The sequence below is a fragment of the Misgurnus anguillicaudatus genome, chromosome 9 (genome assembly GCF_027580225.2).
Source record: "Misgurnus anguillicaudatus chromosome 9, ASM2758022v2, whole genome shotgun sequence".
In the NCBI taxonomy this organism is placed as follows: Eukaryota; Metazoa; Chordata; class Actinopteri; order Cypriniformes; family Cobitidae; genus Misgurnus; species Misgurnus anguillicaudatus.
Window position 1 is genome coordinate 18924745 of NC_073345.2, and position 27841 is coordinate 18952585.

At 37.3% G+C, this 27841-nt stretch overlaps 2 protein-coding genes across 6 annotated transcripts in view; one reads left to right on the forward strand and one right to left on the reverse strand.

Annotated features, from left to right (window-relative positions):
• jam3b (junctional adhesion molecule 3b) overlaps positions 1 to 18815 on the reverse strand; it is a 97027-nt gene extending 78212 nt beyond the window's left edge. The window contains exons 1-2 of the mRNA XM_055179330.2: positions 18671 to 18815; positions 11418 to 11634 (exon numbers count right to left, since the gene is read on the reverse strand). Of these exons, the coding sequence (XP_055035305.2) occupies positions 11418 to 11442 (25 nt within the window). The 5' untranslated portion in view covers positions 11443 to 11634; positions 18671 to 18815. The remainder of the gene's footprint in view (positions 1 to 11417; positions 11635 to 18670) is intronic.
• A 265-nt stretch (positions 18816 to 19080) lies between these two features.
• The window catches only part of igsf9bb (immunoglobulin superfamily, member 9Bb), a 115890-nt gene continuing 107129 nt past the window's right edge, over positions 19081 to 27841 (forward strand). For all 5 annotated transcript variants that reach the window (XM_055179323.2, XM_055179325.2, XM_055179324.2 and 2 more), the window contains exon 1: positions 19081 to 19414. In XM_055179323.2, the coding sequence (XP_055035298.2) occupies positions 19351 to 19414 (64 nt within the window). In that variant the 5' untranslated portion in view covers positions 19081 to 19350. The remainder of the gene's footprint in view (positions 19415 to 27841) is intronic.

A 27841-nucleotide genomic window follows, 5' to 3' on the forward strand; every position in this document is an offset into this window, starting at 1 on the left:
CTTATGAACACCCCTTCAAGTAAAGTGTTACCGAACTTCTTCATGTGCATTTTGCTAACAGAACATTCCTCTCTATATATACATAGATAATATACGATAGTGCTTTTTGGGAAACAAGAAACTTGGCTTTGAAACAAAAATGAATCAAGAAAAATATAACTGAGCTTTTCATTTTCCTTAAATACATAAATAAATAAAAATCAGCAAAAAAAATGAATGGCACAGCAATGCTGAAACAGCACGAATTGAACTTTACTTTTATAAGGTTTTAAAGCGAAATAATGCCAAATCATTCTCTAAATGCAACACAGTTGATCAAGCTATGCAGTCTGGTTGTTGAGCATTATTAAAGACTTTAAAAGTTGTCTGCCTAAAGGACAGTGCAGTTCAATTACATAGTTCAGTGGCCCACAACGAACAAACCAGTTCAACCTCAGTGACAGAGCTGGCTTTAGATAGAGCTAAAAATCATGCTGTTGCATTTCTTGGGTTTTCATTCTCATTCCTCTAGCTCAATTGGTAGAGAACATAGTTAAAGGTCATAGCTTCAATCCAAAGGAATACACTGATAAAACTGGTAAAGCTTGAACTGCCAAATGCATACTGTACACTGTAAAAAAAATTGCTGTAATTATGAAAATGTTTTATGTTTATTTAACTTTGAACAAACTGTGTAAATAACATAAATGTAAAATCTACAGTAAATTACTGTTAGCTAGTTGCCAGTAATACCCAATAATACTGTAATTTCTACAGAAGTATTTTACAGTGTATGTGAAATGTGTCAACTACATGAATCAACTTTCTCTGTTTTCAATCATTCTTAAAAATTTAAAGTGCACCGATTTCATTGCTAAAACAACGCTATTTTGTGTATTTAGTATATTACAATGTGGTTAAAGGATTAGTCCATTTTCTTTAAAAAAACCACCATGTCATCCAAAATGTTGATGTCTTTCTTTGTTCAGTCAAGAAGAAATTATGTTTTTTGAGGAAAACATTCCAGGATTTTTCTCATTTTAATGGACTTTAGGATCTCAACACTTAACAGTTTTAATGCAGTTGAAAATTGCAGTTTCAGAGGACTCTAAACGATCTCAAACGAGGCATAGGGGTCTTATTTAGTGAAACGATTGTCATTTTTGGCAAGAAAAAAATGCACTTTTAAACCACAACTTCTCTTCTTCCTCCGGTCCTGTGACGCAACAGCGTGACCTCAAGTAATTGCGTAAAGCCGTGAAAAGGTCACGTGTTATATATATGAAACGCACATTTGCGGACAATTTTAAACAATAAACTGACACAAAGACATTAATTAGTATCATTCCACATACAACATTGTTGGAACGGTCCTCTTTCTCCACACTTGTAAACACTGGGGTGTAGTTTCGATACGTCATCCGTGACCTCTTGACGTGATGAGGTATTACGTGAGGTCACGCTTGCGCGTCACAGGACCGGAGGAAGATGAGAAGTTGTAGTTTAAAAAGGCATATTTTTTATTTTTCTTGCCAAAAATGACAATCGTCCCGCCAGACAAGACCCGTATGACTCGTTTAGAGTCCTTTGAAGCTGCAATTTTGAACTGCATTAAAACTGTTAAGTTTTGGGGTCCATAAAAATGAGAAAAATCCTGGAATGTTTTCCTCAAAAAACATAATTTCTTATCGACTGAACAAAGAAAGACATCAACATTTTGGATGACATGGTGGTGAGCAAATTATCTGTTTTTTTTTTTTTTAAGAAAATTGACTTATTCTTTAATGGTTAAGAAAACACATTCTTTTCCACATACTGTACATTTTTGTAGCTCCAGAAATCCTACCTTCCTCAAACGCATTGATTTGAAAAGCGCTGTTTCTCTGATTGGCCAGCTAATCTATACGTTGTGATTGGTCTGAATACCTCTGACGTCTGCCGGAAATGTGACGCTCCTTACCATGTTTGAAAGATTCACTCACAATGCAATGCTAGGAGTTAACTTACAGGCTGTGAGTCCAAGCGGGAGGAATTATGATATGTCGGTCTTGTCTACATCTCCAATACCAGGAAGTAAACTGTTGCCTACAATCCGTGTGTTTGTTGTAGTCCAAGAAAAGAGATTTACGTTGGAGACGATAACTCAAGTCATCGTTTACTTTGGGGTATGTAACTTTTTGCACATCCTTAACATGTACTAATACACACTTATACACCAAAGAAAATGTAAAATCGAGAATCAGACCATAGTTGCTCTTTAAGTCCGTACAGTCCTATTGCATTATAGTGTGGACATGTTTATGTATGAAACTGAGTGTCAGTGATGGTAGTGAACTCTGCTTTGCAGACCTCTGTCCTGTGGGATAGAGAGTCACTTTAAATGTTCTGGGGTGTCACTCAGAGTTTGACTTCTGATATCTCAATAAGAGCCGAGCGCAGGGTTAACTTAGCATCATCTTTTCATTGTCATCTCAGAAAGTGTCTCCTACACCGTTGTCTCCTTCATTCAAACAGGAACATTCTAGCACTGGGGAAGATTATATTTAGACTGTCTCACACTGTCTCTTTCTGTAATCACTAGGAGGTTTAACAGTTTGTTCTCATTTGTTCTCAGCTTTAGACCTTCCTTTGTAAAGGGTAATTACATTTTTAGTTGTTCACAACACATCTACTGTATAAGAAAAAAGCTGTTTACTTTGTACACAAATGTATAGGAAAAAGAAAGAACAATTACTTTTAAAAATAGCTCTTAGCTCCAACCCCAATCAAACAAACGTAAACCAGCTAATTGAGGTGTTCAGGGTTGGTTTATAATTACAGACAGCAGGTGTGTTGGAACTGAAGTCTGCAGGATGGTAGCTCACCAGGAACAGGGTTGGAGACACCTGCTCTATGGTATCACCGCGAAGAACACGTTAAGAAACTTTATTTTAAAGCTTTGTTAAAAAACATTTTAAGTCAACTATCCAATTAGAAACACACTTTTCACTTGAGTCACTTTGCATATTTTGGTTTTCCATACTCAAATCTGGGACTTTAGCAAAATGGTTTAAATCTTAAACTTTTATTGTACTTTGCGTACAGTTTTTGATGACGCATCTCAGACTTATACTCAACAAAATATTTGGAGACTGTGGTTATATCACGATTTTGAGAGTGACACATTCACAGCACAGTCTGTCAACAGTATGTCAACCACACATGCTGTGCCTGGCTCCATTAACCTTTAACTCAATCACGAGTGTGGGATCGACACTCGCACCTCAGACCTGACAGTAAACACACAGTTCGTCAATCACCTGACTAAGAAGAATCCTAATGTCATATAGCACTTAATAATAAAGATGTTTTCATCTTTCTCTGACATGCTGACACTCTTATGATTTCTAAGCAGAGGTTTTACCAGCCTGACTAATTTGAGTTGGCTAATTCATAAAAAAACAAGATTACTATCAACTAATCAACTATTAAAAACAACAATTAAACTCCACTCCTAACCCCAACTTCACAGAGGGAAAAGCAAATCGTACAAAAACATACAAGCTAATTAATACAAATTAGTCATCTTGTATAATGCATACGAATTGGCATGAGATTACGAATTGGGTAGAGAAATATGCAACCAATACCTCTAAATACATAAATAATATGACTACATAAATAGTTTTTTTTTCATTACATAAAGAGTAATCTCTTTGACTGTGAAGTCTTGAATTATGCATGCAATAGCTCTTATGAAAATGTACTTAGAGTGTGTGAAGTTGTTTTTATATTATAAATCAAAATATTTGCTTTTATTTGTATTTGTTTGTTGTGCATTCATCATTTATAGAAGGACTCAGAAGTCATTGGGTGGGGGGGGGGGGTTAGATATACAGTATTAGGCCATTAAGTAGTTTTTACAAACATACCTTACAATAACAATACTGGTGTGCATCTTGAGACAAAACAATTGCACTGATATATGTTAAGATTATCACTCACCTAAAGGATTATTAGGAACAACTGTTCAATTTCTCATTAATGCAATTATCTAATCAACCAATCACATGCCAGTTGCTTCAATGCATTTAGGGGTGTGGTCCTGGCCAATACAATCTTCTGAACTACAAACTGAATGTCAGAATGGGAAAGAAAGGTGATTTAAGCAATTTTGAGCATGGCATGGTTGTTGGTGCCAGAAGGGGCGATCTGAGTATTTCACAATCTGCTCAGTTACTGGGATTTTCACGCACAACCATTTCTAGGGTTACAAAGAATGGTGTGATAAAGGAAAAAACATTCAGTATGTGGCAGTCCTGTGGGCGAAAATGCCTTGTTGATGCTAGAGGTCAGAGGAGAATGGGCTGACTGATTCAAGCTGATCGAAGAGCAACTTTGACTGAAATAACCACTTGTTACAACCGAGGTATGCAGCAAAGCATTTCTGAAGCCACAATATGCACAGCCTTGAGGCGGATGGGCTACAACAGCAAAAGACTCCACCGGGTACCACTCATCTCCACTACAAATAGGAAAAAGAGGCTATAATTTGCACGAGCTCACAAAAATTAGACAGTTGAAGACTGGAAAAATTGTTGTCTGGTCTGACGAGTCTCGATTTCTGTTGAGACATTCAGATGGTATTCTGAGTCAGAATTTGGCATAAACAGAATGAGAATATGGATCCATCATGACTTGTTACCACTGTGCAGGCTGGTGGTGGTATAATGGTGTGGGGGATGTTTTCTTGGCACACTTAAGGCCCCTTAGTGCCAATTGGGCATCCTTTAAATGCCACTGCCTACCTGAGCATTGTTTCTGACCATGTCCATCCCTTTATGACCACCATGTACCCATCCTCTGGCTACTTCCAGCAGGATGATGCACCATGTCACAAAGCTTGAATGATTTCAAATTGGTTTCTTGAACATGAAAATTAGTTCACTGTACTAAAATTGCCCCCACAGTTACCAGATCTCAACCCAATAGAGCATCTTTGGGATGTGGTGGAATAGGAGCTTTGTGCCCTGGATGTGCATCCCACAAATCTCCATCAACTGCAAGATGCTATCCTATCAATATGGGCCAACATTTCTAAAGAATGCTTTCAGCACCTTGTAGAATCCATGCCAGTTCTGAAAGCAAAAGGGGGTCAAACACAGTCTTAGTATGGTGTTCCTAATAATCCTTTAGGTGAGTGTATATAGATGTGGGACTAGGATAAGGCCTGTCTGGAAAACCACCCCTATATCATCTCATAAAATAATTGCATATTTGTATATGGCTGTTATTGACACGTGTCAACAAGTAAACCAACTTCTATCCACCCCCTAAAACCCCCAAAACATCAGCAATGCTCAGGGCCTTTTGAAATCTCAGAGCAAAATATCACTTTGAACACAGTAATTAAAAATGTATCTATTCTAGAAACTGTAAATTGCAGAAACAAGAGTGTTTGTGTTCCTCTGAGGATCAATGAAACGAGAGACACAATTTCAATATCTTAAAACAACAACTGAAAGGGGGACAGGCAGAGTTGAGTTTAATGAAACACTTGCTTTAGGAAACTGTGGCTGAAAGTGATAAACAGAAACAGGGAAAAGACTGACACTAAATAATCATATTGAAATGAACCTCATCCTATAAAATTACAGGTCTTTTAGATGGTGCTTCCAAAAGTATACATTTGTATACTTCTTGGCCAATTGAGAAGTATAAACGTGATAAGTATGAGCATGTACAGTACCCAATACTTCGTTTGGGCTCCTTTTGCCGGAATTACTCAAGCAATGCGGTGTGGCATAGAGTCGATCACTTTGTGGCACTGCTCAGGTGTAATGAGAGCCCAGGTTGCTCTGATAGTGGCCTTCAACTCTTCTGCATTGCTGGGTCTGGTATATCGCATCTTCCTCTTCACAACACCCCATAGATTTGGGGTTAAGGTTGGCCGAGTTTGTTGGCCAATTAAGAACAATGATACCATGGTCCTTAAACCAGGTACTGGTAGCTTTGGCACTGTGTGCACATGCCAAGTCTTGTTGGACAATGAAATCTGCATCTCCATAAAGTTGGTCAGCAGCAGGAAGCATGGAGTGCTCTAAAACTTCCTGGTATATGGCTGCATTGGACCTCAGAAAACACAGTGGACCAACACCAGCAGATGATATGGCACCCCAAACCATCACTGACTGTGGAAACTTTACATTGGACCTCAAGCAACGTAGATTGTGTGCGTCTTCTCTCTTCCTCCAGACTCTGGGACCCTGATTTCCAAAGGAAATGCAAAATGTACATTAATCAAAGAACATAACTTTGAACCACTCCACAGCAGTCCAGTCCCTTTTGTCTTTAGCCCAGGTGAGACGCTTCTGACACTGTCTGTTGTTCAAGAGCGGCTTGACACATAGAATGCGACAGCTGAAACCCAGGTCTTGCATCCAGCTGCAGGCCACTCTTTGTGAATCTCCCCCACATTTTTGAATGGGTTTTGTTTCACAATCCTCTCCAGGGCGCGGTCGCATTCCTGTTGCTTGTACACTTTTTTCTACCACATCTTTTCCTTTCCTTCGCTCTGTATAAATGTGCTTGGATACAGAGCGCAGCCTCTTTTGCAATGACCTTTTGTGTCTTGCCCTACTTGTGCAAGGGGTCAGTGGTCGTCTTTTGGACAACTGTCAAGTCAGCAGTCTTCCCCATGATTGTGTAGCCTACAGAACTAGACTGAGAGACCATTTAAAGGCCTTTGCGAGTGTTTTGAGTGAAATTCTCATTTCTTAAAAGAAAAATCCAGATAATTTACTCACCACCATGTCATCCAAAATGTTGGTGTTTTTCTTTGTTCAGTCGAGAGGAAGTTATGTTTTTTGGGGAAGGCATTGCGGGATTTTTCTAGTTTTGATGGACTTTAATAGATACCAACAATTAATACTTAACTCAACACTTAACAGTTTTTTTCAACGGAGTTTCAAAGGACTCTAAACGATCCCAAACGAGGCATAAGGGTCATATCTAGCGAAACGATAGTAATTTTTGACAAGAAAAAAAATGCTCTTTTAAACCACAACTTTTCGTCTAGGTCCGGTCCAGTGACCTAACGTAAATGCGTAGTGACGTAGGAAGGTCACATGTTACATATATAAAACACACATTTGCGGACCATTGTAAACAATAAACTGACACAAAGACATTAATTAGTATCAGTTGACATACAACAACGTCGGAATGTTCCTCTTTCAACACACTTGTAAACATTGGGGCGGGGTTTTCGCGTTCGTCCTCTGTGACCTCTTGACGTCATGACGTATTGCGTGGGGTCACGCTGGCGCATCATGACCGGATCTAGACGAGAAGTTGTGCTTTAAAAGTGTATATTTGTTATTTTTATTGTCAAAAAAGACAATCGTTTTGCTAGATAAGACCCTTATGCCTCGTTTGGGATTGTTTACAGTCCTTTGAAATTCCGTTGAAAAAAAACTGTTAAGTGTTGAGTTAAGTATTAATTGTTGGTGTCTATTAAAGTCCATTAAAATTGGAAAAATCCTGCAATGTTTTCTTCAAAAAACGTGGTTTCTTCTCGACTGAACGGGGAGGGACATCGACGTTTTGGATGACATGGTGGTGGGTGAATTATCTGGATTTTTCTTTTGGGAAAATGGACTATTCCTTTAACCTTTTCACAATATTCACATTTTCTGAGATACTGAATTTGGGATTTTCCTTAGTTGTCAGTCATAGTTATCAAAATGTAAAGAAATAAACATTTATAATTTATCAATCTGTGTGTAATGAATTAATATAATATAAAAGTTTCACTTTTTGAATGAAATTTGTCAAATAAATCAACTTTTTCATGATATTCTAATTATATGACCAGCACCTGTATATATATACCTGTTTATGGAGGGTTTATAAGTTATTTTGTTGCCGCCTCTGGCAGGGATATCTGAAGGTTTCCTGCTGTCTGCTCCCCACCAGCCAAATAAATCTAATAATAAGTCTGTCAGTTAGACTTATAGGACTGTAATCCAGACCCAGGGACTATATATTACTGAGAAAGAATTCATAAAGGCTGGCATTTGTGTCAGCATTATTAGGAATGAGCTGTGTGAAATTTACAATCATACACTGTAACAATTTTATAGTTTTCACAGCATTATACTGTAAAATAAACAAATCCTTAATGGAGAACATTTTTACAGAAAGTTGCTGTAGATCTGATAAATTCTACAATAAATATATCTGTGAATCATAATTCAGTCATTTTAGCAGGAGTTTTTTTCCTCAGACGTGACACATATTGGCATGCACACATTTTGTCCAATTTTACCTCAGAAAGGTATAGTTTCTCATTATTTTTATTTATTAGCACTTGTAAAGTTATACCTTAGTCTTTAACTTTTAGAGTCCACTGTTAGACCAAGAGAGAGAGAGAGAGAGAGAGAGAGAGAGCGAGAGAGAGAGAGAGGCGAAAAAGCGATCCATATTAACCGGTGAGTGTTATTATTACAAAAAACACATCAAATTTATGACTAACCTTGATTTATTAACTGCTAGTGGTAAGTAGACTGTAAAAATACTGTGAAATCTACAGCAACTTATGGCAGCAATGTCACAGTATTCTTTTTACAATGTATTTAGGCATCACCCTTACTAAAGGGAAGCAGACTGACACAGAGGACAGTGGTGGGATCGGGGGTTTTAAGTGAATCACTATGAAATGACTTAGTAATTATTTAGTGCAGAACAGCATGTACAGTACATGTGTTGAATTCATTTATTTCCAGAATATAAGGGGGAGTAAATCTTATTGTTGATGTGAAAGCACTATTGTAGTATTAACGTGTGTGGTGCTGTTAACTATTCAGTAAGATGTTATTTGATATAAACTGATATATTTAAAGAGGCAATCATATCACAATAACAAGCATTCCAGTTTGATTCTGTTTATTTGACTATATAAGTCTCAATCCATTTCACCCTGGCTTACTCTATATGACTTTTTGAGTTTCTTCTCATCAACATTTGTCTAAGACATCAAAGATCCTTGCAAGACATCAATTATTTCATACATCCTCTGCTGGTGAAGGATTGCAATTACAATGACCACAAGAGAAAGAATGAACATCCAGTGTGGTCTGCTCACGGTAAAAAAAGTTGGTTCAACTAAAAAAAAATAGTAAGTTACCTGGTAACTTAAAATTGATAAAATATAATTTTTACTCAACATTTTGAGTTAACTAATATTTTTAAGTTGAATTAATAAAAAATTTAAGCCAACAAGGCAAATTACATTTAAAGCTGAATCAACAAATCTTTTTTTACAGTAAAGATACCTGTAATATGTTTTCATGTATGACTTATCTTTAATTATTTGACCAAACTGTACTTACTTTTGAGTGAGTATTCAAGAAAGTATCAGACACTTAAAGGAAAACCTTATGAAAAAACATAGCAGTTAAACACACCTAATATAAAGTGAATGAAAACATACCAAAACCTAAAACCTCAAATCAATCAAGCTAATGCACTTTCTAAAGGAAGGAAAACAGATACACAATGTTTATCCAATTGATAGATGAATGCTGCTGTGGCTTAAACACATACTGATCTCTGCCACTAAGATGATCAGATTAGAGCTTGCCGAATTGACCGTAATTCTGTATGTACGCTGACTGGTGCTCTGTTACAACAACCTTTTTTATATGACCTACCCTAATTATGTTTGACAGCAGAATAACTCAGGGCAATGTGTTCTGTCTAAGAATACTCATATGCGTAATGTTTTTGTCTAAAATGAACCAAAGTAATAGGTGCTAACTATGCCCCAAGGGTAAAATTATTCACGAACTGCATATCTAGTGCATTTCCACATAATTCAATTGTCCTCCCCTATTTTTAATAGTTTATTATTAAAGGATTAGTTCATTTTCTTAAAAAAAATCCAGATTTTAAACCACATCTTCTCTTCTTCCTCCGGCTGTGTGACGAGCCAGCGTGACCTCACGTAATTACCTAATGACGTGGAAAGGTCACGTGTTACATATATGAAACGCACATTTGCGGACCATTTTAAACAATAAACTGACACAAAGACATTAATTAGTATCATTCCACATACAACAACATCGGAACGGTCCTCTTTCTCCACACTTGTAAACACTGGGGCGTAGTTTCGCATACGTCATCCATGACCTCTTGATGTGATGACGTATTACGTGAGGTCGCACTGGCGCTTCACAGGACCGAAGGGAAGACAATAAGTTGTGGTTTAAAAGTGCTTATTTTTTTATTTTTCTTGCCAAAAATGACAATCGCTTCGCTTGATAAGACCCTTATGCCTCGTTTGGGATCGTTTGGAGTCCGTTGAAGCTGCAATTTTGAGCTGCATTGAAGCTGTTGAGTGTTGGGGTCCATTAAAGTCCATTAAAATAAGAAAAATCCTGGAATGTTTTCCTAAAAAAAAAAATTATTCTCGACTGAACAAAGAAAGACATTAACATTTTGGATGACATGGTGGTGAGTAAATATCTGGATTATTTTGTAAGAAAATGGACTAATCCTTTAAGGTAATCTTACTGCATCATACAGTAGACCCATGACAATGACTCCACTGCAGTTGGAAAGGAAATTTCCAGCGTTCTTTTTAAGTGACACATTGTATGATTTCTATAAATAAAACACTAGCACACTCCACTAAGTGCAAACAAAGAAGTCGTTTTACTTTTGGTTATAAAGTACATTACATACATACTGTATTTTTCTGCCTCTCTCTCTCTCTTTCTCTCACACACACTTCCTCTCTTTTTTTCCTCGCAATACTACTCAGACCTTTCTTTTGTCTTTTTGTGGCTCAGCAGTTTCTTGCTTCTAAATAAAAACCAATTAGTCTTGGCACCTACATAATAGGCCAGAGGAACCACCAATTCATCTTAAGAGGCTGACACCTCTGTTGAGGTGCTGTAAGACAACAAGAAGAAACGTGAGGATGGCTGTAAGGTGCCAGAGGTGGACAGCTAAACTGGTAACTCCTTTTGCCTATAAGAAACCCCACAAAAAAGTCACGCAAGGCCTCTACCTTATCAGAGTTTAGTACAAAATCAACACTACTGATTTAGTAATTCAACAACAATTGGTTTTACATTTTAGCATCAAAACTATAACCAGGTAAAATGTTAGATGCACGGTGAGATGTTTCGGTTATGTCTGAGATTGCATTTATTGTTATATGGTTTAAATGCATGATACCACACTGCTGCACTCTTTTCTTGTGAGGAATATATCCAGATGGCAACCTGACCAGCCCCTCATATGTATCTCTTCAGCCATTACAAACATGCTTTAACCCAACAAGCATTCAAGATGTTTCTGCTTCTACATGTGTAAGATCACGTTCACCCTCCAGTAGTAATACAGTATGAGCATGCAATATGTAAGCGTGCTACATTTAGTGTACTCACCCGTGAATTTCAAGTCACCCTCCATCTTTGCACAACCGGGCTATCTCAAGCTGTTATTAGAAGTGCTTTTCTATTCCACGAGGAACACGTTATATGCCATATGCCATCCAAAATACAGCTAAGAGCCTACATAGAAGGAAATACTTGCTGTTGCGCCATTGCCATGTGAAGCATGTGTCACAGATGTAGATACCACGTCCATTATACCTGTACCGGCCTGAAAAACACAAAAATACAGTAAGTGTTATAACAACTGTCTGAACTTGAACTGAATATGTTACTAGTTATATACTAACCAACTAAGTACTGTAAAACCATCCATAAATCTTAAAAATATTGCTTTTACATTCTCCAGTGATCTATTCCAGCAAAATATCTCCAACTTCTTGCTCTAAAGGTGACCACAAGGGTCATAAAATGTTGTTTAAACCAAACATAATGGGCATTCTACCATTTATTTCTCTTTCCTATTAAAATTCAAGGCCTCTCATATGTATGACATATGCATCAAAATTCACTTTTTGCTGACAAAGACATTACTCAAGCACATCTTCTCTGTTTATGTTCCACTATGTAGAACAGATGTCTGAATTTAAAACTCTCCCCATAATGGCCGAATATGAATTACGCACCAGAGCTGTGGGAAGCAAATGACGTCTATATATTTAAAGTGACAGCGCCACATAACTGCATTGACCTTGAATTATGTACACAATTAGAGTTTGTTTTCACTAAAGTAAAATCTTATATGCTGGTGGTGACAAACAGCGGCAAGCTGACTGCATGAGCCGCTAATGACCCAACATATTGCTCATGGGGACATTTTGTGCACAAGTATTAACAGTAACCATGGTTAAAGCCCAAGTGCTGTCAAAATGGTGTGAGAGAGCTGATGCTTTGAGTTGGACTGGTGGAAATGACAGGCAGTACAGTAGGTCCACATGACCTACTTTCCATTTCCATGCCACATCCAGGCATCTTTGCCAAGCTTCCCATGGGTACAGGGGTGAAGCACTGGCAGCCTGTTGTATGCAATTATTTGCTCAACACTGACCAGAACAAAGAGGGATGACTTTGTCTTGTTGATTTATAAAGAGATTCTACTGCCAAGTTTTGGCATACCATTTGCAAGTGGGAATTCAAAGCATACCACAAAAAATGGTCTCTAGCTGTCACTGAGGCTACTCCATTATAAAGGTCCTAATATGTACCATTTAGGTGAATATGTATTTACTACCAATATGCACCTCTGAGGTACTAATACCTGTATGAACTCTTTAGATGTAAAGGTGTACAATTTAAAGGGTACTGCCCAGTGACAGCTAGGGCCCATTTTTGGTGGTATGGTTTGAATTCCCACTTCCAAATGGTATGCCAAAACTTGGCAGTAGAATCACTTTTCTTTTGAAAATGTGGGTCAATGAAGAACCTCCATCATCTGCAGAACCTTAATGTCTTACAAGGTAAGAAAATGGGAACCAGAGATGGTTCTTCTATAGCAGGGATGCCCACACTCAACAGCTTGGGCACCCCTTTATATAGTATTGCTGTGTGAAGAATGTTTTGTAGTATCTTTATTTTTAGGAAGGTACAGAATGTTACAGTAAATACCAACCAGGTCATTTACTGTATATTCAGTATATGGTAACATAAATCCCCACAAATGCAATTACAAATGCTTTATAGGTGTATGTGTGCACTTTCATTATACAAGATGATGTACAGTATAAGAAATCACTGAACATTATGCTGGAATGTGGAGAATTGTACTGCCATTTGAGTCCTATGAGCATAGATTCTAAAGAAGGAACAGGATGATCAATAGTCCCCTCCCCATACGTGGTGCATTTCGTCAATACAGCCCTGATATGGGTCTAAGAGATGCAATAAACTCTACAGTTCTGCATTACTGTGCCTTTTTCAGTGATAAGATCATTTTGATTTGTTACTTAATGAGATCCATTTGATAAAGCGTGTAATTCAAGCTGAATCTAATGCAATCTTGCTTCACTGCTTTCTTGTTTCCTTTACTGTTGTTTGTTTCTGGCATGCCTCATTTGCTATTGCTTCTTTTCTAGCAGTTCTTGTGGATACAGCAGTGATTACTGTTTTTCATTATTGCTCTGAGGTCAAATTTAGCTCAACCGAAAATGGACACCATGACAATGAGAGTAGCAGCGGGGTTTAACTACTGGAACAAGCGAAAGTGACATAGTGGCCAATGTATGTGACCTCTGCAATTAACCTATTCCAGTGAGTAGTAAACACACGCACTGCAAGTTGTGAATACACACACACATACACATGCACACGCGCACACAGAGGAGCAGGCAGTGCCCAGGGAGAAATTGGGGGAAATATCCCTTGCTCAAGGACATCAAGGAAAAATTACTAATGTAATCTCATTTAATTTAATATACAAATGAAAAAAGAATAAGAACACCTGTTTGTCTTTCTAACCTAGGAATCGATAGCATTGACAAGCTGAGTTGCTCTTGATCAATTGCAATTACTTCTAAAGAAAACCACAGGGATGGTGAAATGAATGCAACATCAGAGTAGATAAATGGTATAATACTAACAAAACCTTTAAAAAGGACAGAACAAATGGTGCCCATTTATATGAAAGATGTGAGCCACAATTTAAGTAGAAAAGAAAATTAGAGACACACTTGACTATTTGGTAGCAGTTGACAACTGAACATATACAGCGGGGAAAATAAGTATTTGACACATCAGCATTTTTATCAGTAAGGGGATTTCTAAGTGGGCTATTGAAACACCAAATTTCCACCAGATGTAGCCATCAAGCCAAATATTGCATTCATACAAAGAAATCAGAACATTTAAGTATACAAGTTGAGTCATAATAAATAAAGTGAAATGACACAGGGATTAAGTATTGAACACATGAAGAGAACAAGGTGTAAAATGACATAGAAAGCCAGGAGATCCCCTGAAATCTGTCAGTATTGAGAGAGAAACCCTGCCCCCTATCAGGTAATTGATATCAGCTGCTTAAGTCCTAATTGATGGCCAATAAAGGCTTCTCATTACCCAGGAGGCAGACAGGAAAGACTTCAAAATGGGTAAAAGCAAAGAACTCTCTCAAGATCTTCGTAATCTTATAGTTGAATGGCATTTTGATGCATGGGAATGGTTATATGCGCATTTCCAGAATGCTAAATGTTCCTGTGAGCACTGTAGGGGCCATTATTCGGAAATGGAAAGAGCATCACTTCACCATAAACCGGCCACAATCAGGTGCTCCATGTAAGATCCCTGTCCGAGGAGTCCAAAGAATAATCAGGAGAGTTCTCCAAGAGCCAAGAACCACTCAGGCAGAACTTCAGGAAGACCTTGCATCAGCAGGTACTGTTGTTTCAAAGAAAATTATAAGCAATGCACTGAACCGCCATGGCATCCATTTTTGGCAGTCATTCTACACACACCATGTTTGGAAAAGAAATGGCACTGTCAACCACCCCAAGAACACCATACCAACAGTTAAGTTTGGGGGTGGAAGCATCATAGTTTGGGCTGCTTTTCAGCAAGGGGTACTGGCAGATTTCATATTATTGAAGGCAGGATGAATGGAGAAATGTACCGGGACATTCTGGATAAAAATCTGCTGCCATCTACCAGAAAGCTGAAAATGAAAAAAGGGTGGACATTTCAGCAAGACAATGATCCCAAACACAAGGTCAAGGAAACAATGAAGTGGTCAGTCAATCACCTGTCCTAAATCCCAAAGAAAATCTATGGAGAGAACGGAAGATCAAAGTTCATAAGAGGCCCAAGGAACCTTCAAGATTTAAAGACCATTTGTGTGGAAGAATGGGCCAGAATCACTCCTGAGCAATGCAGACAACTGGTCTCTGCATACAAGATGTGTCTAGAAGCTGTAATCACCAACAAAGGCTTTTCTACAAAGTATTAAATAAAATGTGTTCAAAACGTATTCCCTGTGTCATTTCACATATTTATTATGACTCAACTTGTATACTTAAATGTTCTGATTTATTTGTATGAATTCAATATTTGGCTTGATGGCTACATCTGGTGGAAATCTGGTGTCAGTAGCCAACTTAGAAATCCCCTTACTGATAAAAATGCTGATGTGTCAAATAAGTATTTTCCCCGCTGTACCTAGCAGCTACAGAATTCAAAAATAATGAATTAAATGCAGTACAATGCATTTAAGATGCAATCATGTATACAGGCTGGCAACTCTAAATATATAATCTTACAAAACTGACTTCAACATGAGTGGAAAAAACATCTAGCCACATTAGATTAGATTGTTGCAAAAAGCTTTTTATCTGTTGTCTTTGTGTCTCTTATGGTACCAGAGAGCCTGGACACAGCTGATTTGCATCCTTACATTTGTCAATTCAACAGTGGTTAACATTTCATGAAATGGCAAATGTGCCCTAAGCACAAAGAAGTGGCAAACTATAATGCAAGGCATCTGCTTTCCTTATGATATATGCAAATGTTCTAATGGAGTGGAAAAACACCAAAGTCCTATTTATTCTCCCTTGTGGGTACATGAGAAAAGTTTAAATCGTTTTACAACTCAGAGAAACTACAGTTTCATGCCCTAAGGACATAATTTATGATGCATGTACATATAGTATGGGTATTTAGTGGTTCTGACTTTTAGCTCAGTATTACAATTTATCCTCTAAATTCACAGTTTTTAAAGGGGACATTTCACAATTTTTAAGATGTCAAATAAATCTTTGGTGACCGCAGAGTATGTATGTGAAGTTTTAGCTCAAAATATCATATTGATAATTTATAATATATAACATATTAAAATATTCGCTTTGTAGGTGTGAGCAAAAATATGCCGTTTTGGGTGTGTCATTTAACATGCAAATGAGCTGATCTCTGCTCTAAATGACAATGGCGTGGTTGGATAGTGCAGATTAAGGGGCGGTTTTATCCCCTTCTGACATCACCAGAGGAGCCAAATTTCACTGACCTATTTTTTTCACATGCTTGTGGAGAATGGTTTACCAAAACTAAGTTACTTCTTATTCACATTTTCAAGATTGATAAAAGCACTGGGGACCCAATTATATAGCACTTAAACATGGAAAAAGTCTGATTTTCATGGTATGTCCCCTTAAAAGGTTAAAACCAAAATTAGAATAAAAATGGAAAGGCAATAGACAGAAAAGGCAAATCTGTATCATCTTTCAAATTAAAAGTCTATTTCTGGATTAAGAGAAAAGGTAGCTTGAAAAGATTTTAATTGTGCTCTATAAAGTCTAGATTATTGAACTAATTTTTAAAATAGTTTGAATAAAAAATACATGAAGAGCTAAGATGCAAAACTGAATGAATGACGTATGTCAAGCTGCAAGAGTATTTTACTCAAGAGTATTTTACTTTTACTGTGATAGACTACAGTAAAAAAATCTATATCTAGAGGAAAGACCAGGTTCTATAATTAGGCTGAAATTTGTCTCTGAGAGCTATTTAGAGGCTCTGGAGCTCCTGGTTTGCCTACATTACAACACAGACTGAATGAGTGGGATGAACTGAAAAGAAAAGACGGTCTCTAAATCATCTTTCTCCAACATTGGAAAGGCATAAAATAGATCAGGTGTAGGCTAGAAATGAGTTAATAAAAAGTTAAAAAATTAATAAAGCAAAGTTGAACAATAAAAAAATAAATAAATGCTCATTCACATGGCAAATGCTTCTCTAAATTCAAAAAGCGATTTACAGTACAGTGCATTCAATTTTTCCAATACTTATTATGTTGTATGTTCCCTGCAAATTGGACCTTGGCACCATATTGAGCTACAGGACCTTTAAATTTCAATATTGTAAATACACACTTGCACACTGAAACAGACAAGAGAAAGGCTTTAAGAATTCATGAAGCTGATAATGTGAAGGGGAGTTTTTAAGGCATCTGAAAGTGCGTGCCATTAAATGTGGGACATGGTACGAAAGCGGATAAAAAATAGCCATTTCTGAAAGATATTCTAAAGGGAGGGGGTCTGTGGTATGGTCATCAAGTCCTTATATTGGCATCAGAGCGAAAGCACGCCCATCAATGTCAGAACCACAGGCAGTACGTAAAACTACATGAAATGTGTTTTGATGCCAATCCGCACGTAAGAGCTTTGAATGTTAACAACACGAAAGTATAGTTCATCAAAAGTTATCTAGGAATAATGCAATGATGTATTGCGTATGTTGCATGCTCATGACTCGCTCCGCCCACAGGACGCCTCAAGCAGCTTGGCTGTTTTAAGCAGTACAGCTGATCTTTTTTTTAAAAATCTGACAAAACTAATGACTCTTTGGTGATATGAACGATGCAATATGTACCCAAGGTTAACATGAGATTGGCAGAAACTGTGTTATGTGACCTTTAAAAGTTGTCCTTCACTATGAAGTTATGACATCATCAGTCAATGCTGCTTTTTCAAAAATCTTCTTTTTGATATTAGTCATAGACAACACTTTAAGTTGGTTAATGATGAAGAACTAAAATGCATTCTGTATATTTGATTAGGATGCTTCTTTGCTGAAAGTCTGAGAGAAATCGGTTAAAAAGCCTAGAGGACTAAGCTACCAGAAACTCTTTTGAGTGGATGGCACTTTTAAAGACTATAAACATTGGCAGAACACCAGAATTGCCATTAAAGCATTGGCTGAAACTGACTGTATAGCAAAATCCAGCCCTTAAAATGAAAGCAAGATGCATCATGTGAGTTTACAGCTGTCCGTCTTAAACTCTTGGTGGACACATAAGCAAAAATTAAATAAAGAAATTTATGTCATAATTTACTCACAATTCTGTTGTCCTACACCCATTCAGTGTCATTTTTTGTGCCTTAAGAAGTGTAGCTTTGTTTGTTGCCTTTATGTAATTTCCACTAAAACAGAAAGTGGGTGGGATATATTGAGTGGCCCCTCCCCCTGTAATAATAAATATTTGATTTCATGGGGTCTTTAAGAATTTAGGTATTTAAGAAAGCCTCAAATGCTCACTAATTGCTGTCAGTATATATAAATAAATAAATTTAGTCTCCTTTGTGTAATAAGTTAAAGTAAATTAGTTAATAATGACAGAACTTTTCCATTTAAATTATAAAATTACATTTCAAAATAGAAAAGTTGGTGTTTTATCCCAAGTAAAACCATATGCCTACTGAAATCTTTATTCGAGTCATGTCACCAGTGCTGAAGATTTGGTTCAACAATGTTACATCACTATGAGCTACCTCAAAATGTAGTGTGCCTCCAGACAGTTTCATGAACAGTGCAATCGATGGGATGAACCGAGAATGACGCATACAGGTTAAGGACGCAGTTTCTGGATTTTCTCCCCCCACACACGAAAGTCTGACGTCTACCCCTCCGCATCTTTAACGTGACCAACCCACGAAGCTGTCTAACTGAATGAAATATATCTCGATGGGCATCCGACAGGCTGCTTTCGACTCGTTAACACGACATTCGCCTTTGCGCATGATACTGCGGCTCCGAAGCTACACCACGCTCCAACTCACCTTGAAACGCGGACCTCTCACTTTTACGTCCAGAGCGACAGAGAGGCGACCAATCCCCGCCCCGGAGCCTCCCCCGCCGGCCAATGAAATTCGAGCGGGGGCGGAGCCGACAGCTAAATTGTCACGCTTGGTTTCACGCCGACAGTGCTATCAAGCCGCGTCTGGCTGCTTCGCGCTGGTGCAGGTGCTCTATTTCATCGAGAGAGGATGCGAAAGGAAAGAAGGGGAGGGAAAGAATGAAGGGAAACGTCGGAGAAAAGTATGCAGGGCATGCGTTAAAGGGTTTCAGCAACAGACAGTCTGTCTAACGTCCAGGGGCTCTGCTGAGAATGATTTATTGAAAGGGGCACTTTGAGATATGATGAGGTTTCTTTCTGGTTGGCAATAGTACTATGATTTGGTATGTGGCCACTTTGATAGCAAGTGTATTCAGCACCAGAGGAACGGCTGCTCAAGGTGAGTTGAAGTGCAATGTATTTATATACAGCCTTAAGTTTGCTTGGCTATTGACTTTGCTTTAGTCACTTAATATTTTATGGGGGCACTGATTTTATTCTTTCATTTTTAAATGCATTTATGTCTTAAGGTCATGTTGAATAGGCTATTGTAAAGTTAAGAATATAGCATTTTCAGCTGGTGACTTTTTTGTAATAAATGATTATATTTAGTTCTGTTTATACACAACTCTGTTTATTTGCTTTGTCATTGGCAAGTGGCATTTATTGAAGTGTGTGTGTGTGTGTGTGTGTGTGTTTCATAAAGTCAGGCTTGCAGATCTGAAGTGATTGAGCTGTTGCTTTTTTGCTTTGTTGCTGTCTATTTCACATTCACATGTTCAACTTCAGACACGTTAAATTCATATCAAATTTAGTTTTTTACATTAAGCATTCATGCATGAATCAGGAAGCAGGTGCTTTAGTAACACATTTAAAAGTGCTTTAACCTGGATTATATATACTGGTGTTATTGTGCTCAGTAGTGTTTGTTTTTTTCCCATCTTTTTGGTGCTGTATGTTGTTTAAATAATTTACTTTTTGAATGTGCTATCATTCTGAACCTCCCTTAGATGGCTTAAGCATTTTAAATGCAAGACACCTTTAAATAATCCATCATACCTGTAATTCAATATGTGTGATTGATCTTAGGGCTATTTTCAATATTAGGATAGCAAAGAATAGGGTCTTTCGATTTCAAATGTTGGGTTTATGGACTCGTATAGCCCTGCAATTTCTAACACGACCACTAGAGGGCTGCTGTCAACTGTAAATCTGGAGCATCTAATCTTGGGTCACGTTTAAGATTCACTATTAAGAACAGTACCTCCATGTACACGTAAATAATTAAAAAATCTCCCATGCCAAGAGTGAAATCATACCTGGGATGATTTAAAATACCTACAGCTTTTACTCCTTTATTTTGCATCAAAAGCACAAGATGATCATTTCATCCTGACTAAACCTAAGTTTATTCTTAGGGACGGTGAGAAATCGTTCATCACACTGTTCTGACTCTGCACTTTCCTACGTAAGTTCAGTGTCTCCCTCCTGTGTGTCATAGCCACGCTGCATTATCCCAGCCCCGCCGCAGCCCCCTCCCTGCCACCACCTTCCCGTCTCAAGCTGTCAGCTGGCAAACAGGCCCGCTATCACCAGCTACAGACCTGGCCAGGTGCCAGATCTTTGCTTTATCTAAACAGAGGACTCGGAGGCAGCCTCTTCAGAGAGCTATGAGCTGATGGGTTGCTCCGGGTAGACCCTCAAGGCTCAATGCAAGCAGACTGCGCTGAACTCAGCAAGACCCCTAGCAGTCCACCTGGGTGTCAGGCCATCTACTTGATATGAGCAACATCTGTCCCTTATAAAGTAATCTTGCCAAATCTACATGTCTGGTGTTTGTCATTTTGGCAGGCACTCGAATTGATCTTATCTTGATGCCTGGATGATTTTTAAATGAAGAAGGGGCTGTCTGGTTTCACACTGGTAGAAAAGTAATAAGAATAAAGTGAAACAAAATGTGTGTTTTATTTAAATCACTCTTTTAAACAACATATTCAGTCTTTTAGTCATCCACTGAACAGCATGCACAGGATTGTGGGATATCATAGTGAGTGACGGATAAGTTTATTCAGCCTTAAACTGGATGAAGGCATCTTGCTAGACAGGAAGTCTCCATGGACGAGCTGTGATTTGAGTTGATGTGGCTGTATGTGAAATGATGTTGATCTGTTTTAGCAGTTAGCACCTGCTAGCACACTAGATGCTACTGGGTTCATACCCTTAAGGCAACACAGGCAAAGCTATCCAAAAAAGGTCCTGGTCAACAGGGTACTGCTGGCTCTGTAGTCTGTACCTTAAATTATACTGGATATATACATATGAAATATAAAGAGCTTTGATGCTAAAGGCGCTAAACGCCACAGACGTCAAAAATGAGATCATAATATTAACCGAATGCTCTTGGCACATATTATACGTTTGTCAAATACTTTCACTGCAAATCCGACCTGGCCTCAGGCCATTCAGAAATACCGGTTTGTTGGCAGAAAACATTTTGTTGGCTAAACGGCACAACTTTTTTCAGCAAAGTTCTCTAGGTGCTTGGCAGAAGAATTGGATGAACAATGGCACCTATGCCGCATATGTCAAGTTGCAAGCTTTCTTTACGCAGTTAAAGGAGATTTACCAAAAACATTGGGATATGGACCAAATTTTTAAGAGAAAGGACAGTAAAGAGAGACTGGAGACAAGAGTTTTGCTTGTATAGAGGGTTTTGCCGCAAAAGACAAAAATTTGTGACCAAAGTGACATTTGTGAAAATAAGGCATTTTGATTACTTACTAATAACCTTTTCATTGCCATTAAAGTAAAATTACTTAAATTATATAAGAGACTGATTAAAAATGCTCATATACAAGAAAAGGTAACTTGAAGGGGTGTTCATAAGACTGACACGACACCTTCATAATCATGACATGACGCGTGCCATGAACACAAAGGAGATTTTATGCACATTTATGACAACTGGCATTAAGTGTCATTTCATTCATTTTTAATGCAAAGATAACATAGTTTGAGATGTCTTTGTTATGACAACTTGACATAAACCAACACATCACAACTTGTCATAAATCTGTCATAAACATGACATAGCAGAATATTTATCAAACTTAAAAAAACTATAGCTTTATAAGTTAACATTACATTAAACTGTCATTTAAATGTCATTAAGTGTTAATAATACTATGTCAAATAATTTAAAATACCTTAACAAAATGCAACAGACACGTCAAAACATTATACTTAACTTTATGTATGTGCACAATACATAAAAATTGACAACTAACAGAACTTATTCTTCATCACACAAAGGGTTATGAAATTTTCCGACAATTTAATTAATTTAAAGGAACAGTATGTAAGAAATGTATATCAATTAATGATAAAATGGCCCTGATATGTCACTAGACATTAAGAAATCATGTTCATTTCAAATACTTATATCACTGACAACAGTGGTCTGGCCATGATATTGTCATTTAAAAAGTGGAGTTGCAGCCCTGAACTGATGTTTATGTTGTCATTTTGTGTATTGGCCACCAGTTGTGTGATTGCAGTACCAGTTTTAGCCACCAGTTTTATGATTGCAATACCAGTTTTGGCCACAATCCCACATTCTGTTCCTTTAATGTAATTAACTGTGTTTCCAGTGATATATGGACCCAACGCTGCATGGCTTAATCCATTATTGTACTGTTTTCATTTAATTTTCGGTGAATCGGTCTCCAAATGCAATCAAATACAATTTTATCAATTTTAAATAGTATTATTATTATTGAATGGTTGATTTTATTTGTTAAACACATGAAAAAAAAACATTATAAACTGAAGGATATTCATGATGTTGTTATAAAACTATTTGACAGAGTATTAACACTTAACAACATTTTAATGACAAATTCAATTACTGTATTACTGTAAAACATGGTCAGTTATGATGTCTTGGTAATGTCAAGTTGTCATAACAAAGACTTTTCTAACAATGTCATCTTTGCATTAAAAATGACATAATTGAACGAATGGCACTTAATGACAGTTGTCATAAATGTGCATAAAATCTCCTTTATGTTCATGGTATGTCATGATTAAGAAGGTGTCATGTCAGTCTTATGAACACCCCTTTAAGTACCAAAGAAACATCCCAGATGCTCTTTTGTGTTTTGCATCTGAGCTCTTAATATAAACTGAAATGACCCTAATATCTGACAAAATTCACATTTCTAAGCATTTAAAACTTAAAGTTTGTCACATGCACCAAAAATTTAATGATGTCATTCTACACTTCAGCTTCTCATCAAATTTACTGTCCAATCAAATGCAGAAGCGTCCTGCCCCCTACAGTACATTATAAAAGATGCAGAACCTGCACCTAAAATCATTGGGCTTTATACTATGGTTAACCATAGTTAGTTTGTGGTAAGCACTGATCAATGGAAAGCGTGTTAGAAGAAGGCTAGTAAGAGATCTGACAGATGCTCATTTATTAAACAGGCAAAATTAAATGTGTTTTCCAACAGTCATCAACTTTCTTTTATCTTAAGATGGTTTGATCTTCATCCAAAGGACTGATAAGTGTGCAAGCATCTTCCAGTGGAGAAATTACATTTTATGTAATTAACAAGCAGCCTGCCATCACAAGTTGCACTATTATGTTATTTTATATTTTGTTCATCCTGGTATTACAGATGAAAGAGGAAAGAAAGAGGCATACATTCCATCTTATTGGCGTTCCTTGCCAATACTTTCAATGTCTTGTAATTATGATTTATAGTGTCAGCTATAATCCAGCCAAATCCAATCAAACATTGGATAGCAGCTGACTTGTGCTGATTATGGAAAGGTTCAATATAACCACAGAGGGCACAGCTGAAGCAGCTCATTTCCAAATGCATTTTGTTGGCTCCAGTGATTCTGGTTGGGGGTAATGGATTGGACAATACAGAACAAATTGGAACTTACAACTATTAGGACACATATATCTTGAAGTTGGCTCGTGTTTTCAGTTTGTTCTTTGCCTATATATAGTACAGTATAGTAGAGCAGTCAAAGACAGGATAAGAAAGATGGAATGTGGTGGAAGTGGACCAAGAATTGACATGCAAAACCCTGAGCCATGCTAGCAGTCATGCAGATTTTGAGACTTATTGATGCACTTTATCATTTACTGGCCTTTTATTAAAATAGAGCAATAATTGCAGAATTATATTTTGTCATGTTGCAAATACATTACAGGCATGGGCAAGTTCTTTTTTGTAAAAGGGTTATCTAAGTAATGGGTATAGGCAGCCGGTTGTTATCACAGAAATACCAACAGTATGATCAGGTATCACCCTAAATGGGCTTATTTCACAATAACAACTGGCTGCCTGTACATTATCCCACTTATTACACGGATATTTACCTAAAAAAATTAAGGTAAGAAACATTAAAATATTTTATTAGCTAATTTTAACGAACGCAGCAAGAAAAAAACACTTATTTCCAATAAGACAAGACATGTCCCGAACACGCTATTTGGTTTAAATCATTTTGTGTATATAAAGTCATATATATTATTAAAAGACATATTTTTGTGTAATATTAAACTGTACATTTCAAAATAATTTGCAGCATCCGGGTTACCGTGTGTTATTAGTTTTGAGCGGTTATTATCTAGTTATAACAAACCTGTAAATGATGCAACTGGCCAAGCAGAATCAAGCATTTCAATGAGCCATGTAATAAAAAGTTATAATTAAAGACACAAAAATTCCTCTTGTTCAATTTTAAAACAAAAACAATGACTGTAAATGGCTTTCTATTGCAGTAGAATCTGATGTGAGTGTCTTATCTATGTCTGGAGTCAATTTCTACTTATTCAGCACTTCAAAGGCTGTTTCCTGTCTGTGATACACTTTCAGTCTGGTTCGCCACCACAGCGAATTTGAAAGCCTGTGCTCGGGAACATTTCTTATTGAAACAATAGATGAGTTCATCTCATTCAGAAGTTTGTGAATGGAGCCTTTCAGATATAACATCCACAAATTCCTCAGCCGGCTTGTGCTTTTGTGAACTCTGTCCTGTAACTGAGTGCCTGAGCCTCTATTAATATTTTTGAGGAGATGATGGAATGATTTCTTTATGCTTGCTGTTTAGTTCCTCTCTGTTGTCTTAATGTTTACGTCCAATTTTTTTATTACGTGATGCACCGAAAGGAAAAATTTTAGCCGAAGCCGAATAAAATGAGAAACTAAACTGAAGGCAGAATAACCGAACAATGTTTTGCAGTGGCAGCTGGTGACTTCTTTTTTTGAGGGCGCTCGATGCGAAGTTCGTCACAACATGTATGTAGCCTGTCATTTGTGTGGTTCGTAATTTCAAAATATGTGTTCGACGCACCGAGTGAACCTATGTGCATCACGTGTCTTGTCAAGATAAGTGCCTGCTGCAGATGCGTCTAAACTAAAGGGTTTATGATAAAAGAGACGCTCGCGTTTGCCAGATACTTACTCTTTTATCATAAACGTTTTTGACTCGTATGCAGCAGGCACTTATTTTGACAAAACTGATGCACATGGTTCACATGACGCAACAAACACATATTTTGAAAACACGAAGAACACACATGACACTACAAACACACATTTTGAATTTGCGACACTCGGAAGAGCAGTCACGAGTCGCCACTGATGTTTTATTCATTTTCCATTTTACTAATTATTTATTGGCAAAATTAATTATTTTGCCAATTTTCTCACCATTGCACAAGTTAGGCTACATTTTAAAAATGTCCTTTATATTTATTTTAAATTATTTAACAATGAATTTTATTTACATTCCAGGAGTCATTATAGAGCGTTTTACACCTGGTCGCTTCTCTACTCAAATAGATATCTGAGTTAAAGGTGCAATTTGTAAGATATTTGCAGTAAAATGTCCAAAAACCACTAGGCCAGTGTTATATATTTTGTCCAGCTGATTACTATCAATATCTGTAATGTTTTCAACTACTTGTAAATCGTGAGAAAATTTCCATTCAAAACATTGACAAGGGGCAGTGCAGTCTCCTATCAATGACGTTAATATCCATGTGTCCCTTTGTAACCGTCTTTACTGACGTAAAAACCACATGACAACAGTGGTCGAGTTCGAAAAAATAAAATGGCGGCCAAGGAAGCGACTGGAGCACAAATTTAGTGTAAATAAACGTATGTTTTCACTTTTTACACATTTTAATTGCATTTCTAGCGAGAAATTAGTATTGTAGTTTTCAAATATGTGATTAGTTATCACAAAGGTGCTCTCTGTTTATATTTCAAACATGCTGCCTTTGAAGTGCGTCTGAAAGCCTTTCTCTGAGCTGCCTTCATGCCTCCGAAGTCATTTCCTCATGAGGCAGCAAGGCAACAAGTCATCACTGCCTTGAGTTTTCGGACGCAGCCTGTGTCGTGGACAAATGCGGAACTGCGCTTTAGCGCATCGGGCTAACGCGCTTGCTTATGAACTTATGGATAACTCTTTACCGTCCGCCGCTGGTTGTGTCAGCTCCTGTAAGCGTACGGGCCAACCAAACAACCCAAGAAGAGTTTGGAACAAAATGAGAGAGGATCAATTTGTTGTTGCATTATCTGGATGGAGAAAGCTTCACGACAACATTTAACTAGACCGAGATTCTGATCCTGCTTGTGTTTTACGCGATGGGTGAGTTGTTTTGATTCGTAACCCTTCAAAAGACGTATGCTATTATATTGATCACAACATTAGTGTGTAGATTGTAATCAGCGCGTCTTCCCGCGGACGATATGCACATCAATAGGTATTGTACAGCAATATAAATGGTCATTTTAAGACACTTCACAATAAGATTTGTACTGTCAATACATTATGTGAAAAATCATTGTAGATTGTAAGTTGAAAACTTAATTCTGTGTTGTGTTAACCATCGAATTTGGACTAATACTGTAATATACATGACTAACAATTTCGTTTTGAACATCACATATAAACTTACATAATGAAATAAACGATGTCATCAAAAGCAACATTTATAAGACTTGATTACCTTATCCATCAACGTGATTTCTCATTCTCGTCTGATTGATGGCCATCAGCGGTTGAGTTAAAGACTACAAATCCCATAATTCCACGCTGCTTCAGAGCGTCATTAAAGATACAATTTGTATTTATGTGCCGAAAGATGGCGCCAGATCAAACAAAAACAATGATGTTGTTAACTGACGCTCTGAAGCAGCGTGGAATTATGCGATTTGTAGTCTTTAACTTTAGCCATCAATCAGACGAGAACGAGAAATCACGTTGATGGATAAGGTAATCAAGTCTTATAAATGTTGCGTTTGATGACATTGTTTATTTCATTATGTAACTTTATATGTGATGTTCAAAACGAAATTGTTAGTCATATTGATATAACAGTATTAGTCCAAATTCGATGGTAAACACAGCTCAGAATTAAGTTTTCAACTTACAATGATTTTTCACATAATGTATTGACAGTACAAATCTTATTGTGAAGTGTCTTAAAATGACAATTTATATTGCTGTACAATACCTTTTGATGTGCATATCGTCCGCGGGAAGACGCGCTGATTACAGTCTACACACTAATGTTGTGATCAATATAATATCATACGTTTTTTGAAGGGTTACGAATCAAAACAACTCACCCATCGCGTAAAACACAAGCAGGATCAGAATCTCCCAATACCTTTGATGTGCATATCGTCCGCGGGAAGACGCGCTGATTACAGTAATGTTGTCATCAATATAATAGCATACGTTTTTTAAAGGGTTACGAATCAAAACAACTCACCCATCGCGTAAAACACAA